Source organism: Cyprinodon variegatus, unplaced genomic scaffold, assembly GCF_000732505.1.
Source record: "Cyprinodon variegatus isolate N-32 unplaced genomic scaffold, C_variegatus-1.0 Scaffold679, whole genome shotgun sequence".
Taxonomy (NCBI): Eukaryota; Metazoa; Chordata; class Actinopteri; order Cyprinodontiformes; family Cyprinodontidae; genus Cyprinodon; species Cyprinodon variegatus.
The window spans coordinates 342,427-345,921 of record NW_015151132.1 but is presented as its reverse complement, the minus strand read 5'-3'; the positions used below and the strand labels follow the sequence as shown (position 1 = coordinate 345,921).

Below are 3,495 nucleotides of genomic sequence, written 5' to 3'. Positions count from 1 at the left end.
ATTATTTTTATCAGGTATTAATGATTTAGGTAAACATCAATGAAGTCTTGAAATAATATATTTAATTTATGGGGAAAAAGAGTTGAAGACTTTACCCAATATTGAAAAATTATCACCTTGCACTCACTGAATTTAATTAAACCCTTTTTTTTTAAAAGCTGAGTTCCCCTAGCCATACTCTCCTAATCATCCTATTTTCAGCTTGTCCAGCATAGTCAAAGTATCCATCACACACCATTATATATGGATGTTTTAATGGTTTTTCTGTGTCAACTCCTTATGCCATGTTCCACTTATGCATTGATCAACAAGGAAGAACTCATCCTGTTGATTTTCAAGTAACGACATTGCAAGGAAAGATTTAAAGAATTTTAACTCTAAGATGGATCATCAACCTTTTTTTTTTTTCACCTCTGCTCACCAGCATAGATTAAACTGGTTCAGATCTGATACATTTACTCTACATTTAAAGTTCACATGAAGTGAAATTAGGTTCCCCTTTCCCCTAAAATGTGTGTGCCTATAAGAATAAGTCAGAGTTGAAGTGAAGGTCCGCCTATTTTCAGTTATCTGTATTGGGGCTGAAACAATTAATCGGATTAATTATGATTAATCCAATTATTGAAATAAACCTCAATTAATTTAGTTATTGATTAATTGTTAACTGGAGAAGAGACTGTGAAACATAAATTCCGCTAACCCACTTGGAGCAGTAAGTATACCAAAACAAAAAAAAAGCAGTATTTTGCATTTAAGATAAAAAAAAAGTTTTTTTCATTTTAATTCTATGAAAAATCTTCTCTGAGTAACTCCTTGCAATCCGATTATTTATTGATTAATCGGATAAATAATCAGCAGATTAATCAATTAGCAGAATAATCGTTAGTTTCAGCCCTAGTCTGTATATCATAGATCATAACATTTGCATTGAAGTTGCTGTGTTCAAGTTTTAGGTCAAGTTTTGTGCGTATACACGCTTCATAGATTAAACTCCTGATCAGTCCTTGTATTTAAGAATTAGGCTATTAATTAATGGAGCCTGTCTGACATCATAAAGTAACCAAAACTATCTTGCATCATGCACAGATTTTAAGACATTCAAGAACAGATGAGAAACACTGTCTCGCTAACTTCAGGAAAGGGTAATTAAGGGTTTTGGCATTTGGCCAAAACTCATTGAGAGTCATTATTCATAGATCAGTCATTATTAGATAACAATTACAGAACCATAATGGAACCGATAAAGTTACACTGCAAAAACAGATCTAAAAATAAGTCAAACATACAGATAAGTATTTTTGTCCTTAATTTGAGCTGGTAAAATAGTTGTTCTGCAAATGGATTAGGTATTTTTGGCCTTGAAATAAGATAATTAGATATAATGTGTCTAAAATAAGATAAGTCATTTAATTTCATTGGCAAACTGACTGACTTACTTACTCTAGGAAGAAGGTAAAAACACTTTTTTCTTCAAGAATAAATTACTTGTATTAATCTTTTTGCAATGTACTGTCTACAGTAACCAAAAATTACTTTAAATTTAATGGAAATTAGGGTATGTAGTGATAACTAATCTGAAGGACATTATCAAGGTAAAAAAATAAGTCACCTTTAAGGACTGACCTTATCAAATTCTGGATTTGAATTTCTGACTAAGATTTTGTGACATATTCCAAAATAGGTTCATGTCATTGAATTAGTGTTCAACTCAGCCTGCATGTCACCTTAGAGTATTACAAGAGCTTTAGTAATGGGAGAAAACTAGTAAACGATTTTATAATGCTGTCATTGTTATAATAATATAATATCATAGGAAAACCCCTGTTCAATGAGTGAAAGCTTTGGAAAGTTTTCGTCACACATGATTGTTTCCACAGAGGATAAAGTTAAAGTCAACATGTCCCTCGGTTTATCAATGACAACTGATCCATCAACTAAAAAGACTATGGTGAGATGAAGAGCCACAGAAGATAAACATGACATGCAAGATGAAAATACAATCAAAGGACAATCAGATAATGGAATAAATACTTTTCAGGTCTGTGGTCCAACCATCCCCAGAGACTGCAAAAGTATCACCATGTACAATGGTTTGTGCTTTGAGATAAATCCAGATAACAGCCTCGGACAGTCTTACCCATCTGCTACTGAAGGTAGGTAAACAGTTCAGATCAGCAGCTATAAGAAACCATTCGGAATCATTGTTTGATGTTTTATTTCCTGCAGAGTGTCGAAGCGAAGCTGACATTGCATTTCTGCTGGATGGCTCTGGAAGTGTAGCTCATGAGGATTTTAATAAAATGAAAGCATTTGTGAAAAATTTAATCAGAGCATTCCTGGGAAAAGACACACAGGTGAGACTGCAATTTGGTTTAATAGTTTAATGTGTCTCAGAGAGACTATTTAGTTTGTTCTTTTATTAAAAGTTGGTGCTGTTGGGCATTACTATTAGGCTTTTGAACATCCAAAGATGTGACTGCTCTGAAAAGGGTCCTCATATAGAAACTGGGAATAAAGCTTTTGTCATTATTTTGATTTTTTAAAACCATTTATTCTGTTTTTTTTTTATAATGGTAAATTTCTATTGAGTTTTTAATTTGATTTTGTTTTTTCCTTCACTCATTTAAATGATTTTTTACCTTATTTCTTTTGTTTGTTTTTGCAGTTTGCCATTACCCAGTTTTCCAGTTATCCATTTACGCATTACCACTTTAACAATTTTCCATCACAAAACTGGGAATCTGAAATTGACCTAATCACTCAACAAAGAGGTGGAACACAAACAGCTAGAGCCATCCGTGAGGTTGTGTAAGTACCAAAAGCAGCTTTACTTCTACCTTTATACCTCATTTGTCTTATTGATTCCAGGATAAACGATACAAAAAAAATCAGAACAGTTCTGATAGAACCACCTTATTGTATACTGTAAAAAAATATAGATGTAAAAGAAGATTAAATCTTTGGAGTTTAAGCATGAGAGTTTTATAAAACTGAAAAAATTTTAATTTTTGAATCTACCAAAAATGAGATAAATGTCAATATAACAGCATGTGCAAGTTCCTGAATTTCTAAATTTAATCCATAAAATTTGTAATTGCTCACCATTGTTTAAACATACATATTACATCATATGCTTCATTTGTGAGAAAACAAATTTAGAAGTTATTATTAAAAGAAATAGAGTTACAGCTAAACTACAGTTATTAATTACAAATTGAATCGTTCGGAATGTTAACCTGAAACTACCTTTGAATATTAAGAGGTAAAAGTTAAAACAGAGGCTACTGATTGAGAATAAATTAGGAGGAAGGATATAATGTTTGACATGTTCTTAGTGACAGTTATCATACCTCACAATAATTATGTTTTCTGTGTTGAAAGCATGTAGTTTTCTGTTATTTTTTTTTTTCAACAGAGCTTAAGTGCATTACTTAAAGGGACACTATGCAACATTTTTCAGTTAATTAATGTGTTCCATAACCTTATGGATGATTA

At 31.8% G+C, this 3,495-nt stretch overlaps 1 protein-coding gene across 1 annotated transcript in view; it reads left to right on the top strand.

The window, feature by feature from the left end:
- The window catches only part of LOC107097201 (integrin alpha-D-like), an 18,592-nt gene that overhangs the window by 2,593 nt on the left and 12,504 nt on the right, over positions 1 to 3,495 (top strand). Inside the window, exons 4-7 of the mRNA XM_015394252.1 lie at positions 1,878 to 1,948; positions 2,039 to 2,153; positions 2,227 to 2,354; positions 2,666 to 2,808. Coding sequence (XP_015249738.1) covers positions 1,878 to 1,948; positions 2,039 to 2,153; positions 2,227 to 2,354; positions 2,666 to 2,808 — 457 coding nt within the window. The remainder of the gene's footprint in view (positions 1 to 1,877; positions 1,949 to 2,038; positions 2,154 to 2,226; positions 2,355 to 2,665; positions 2,809 to 3,495) is intronic.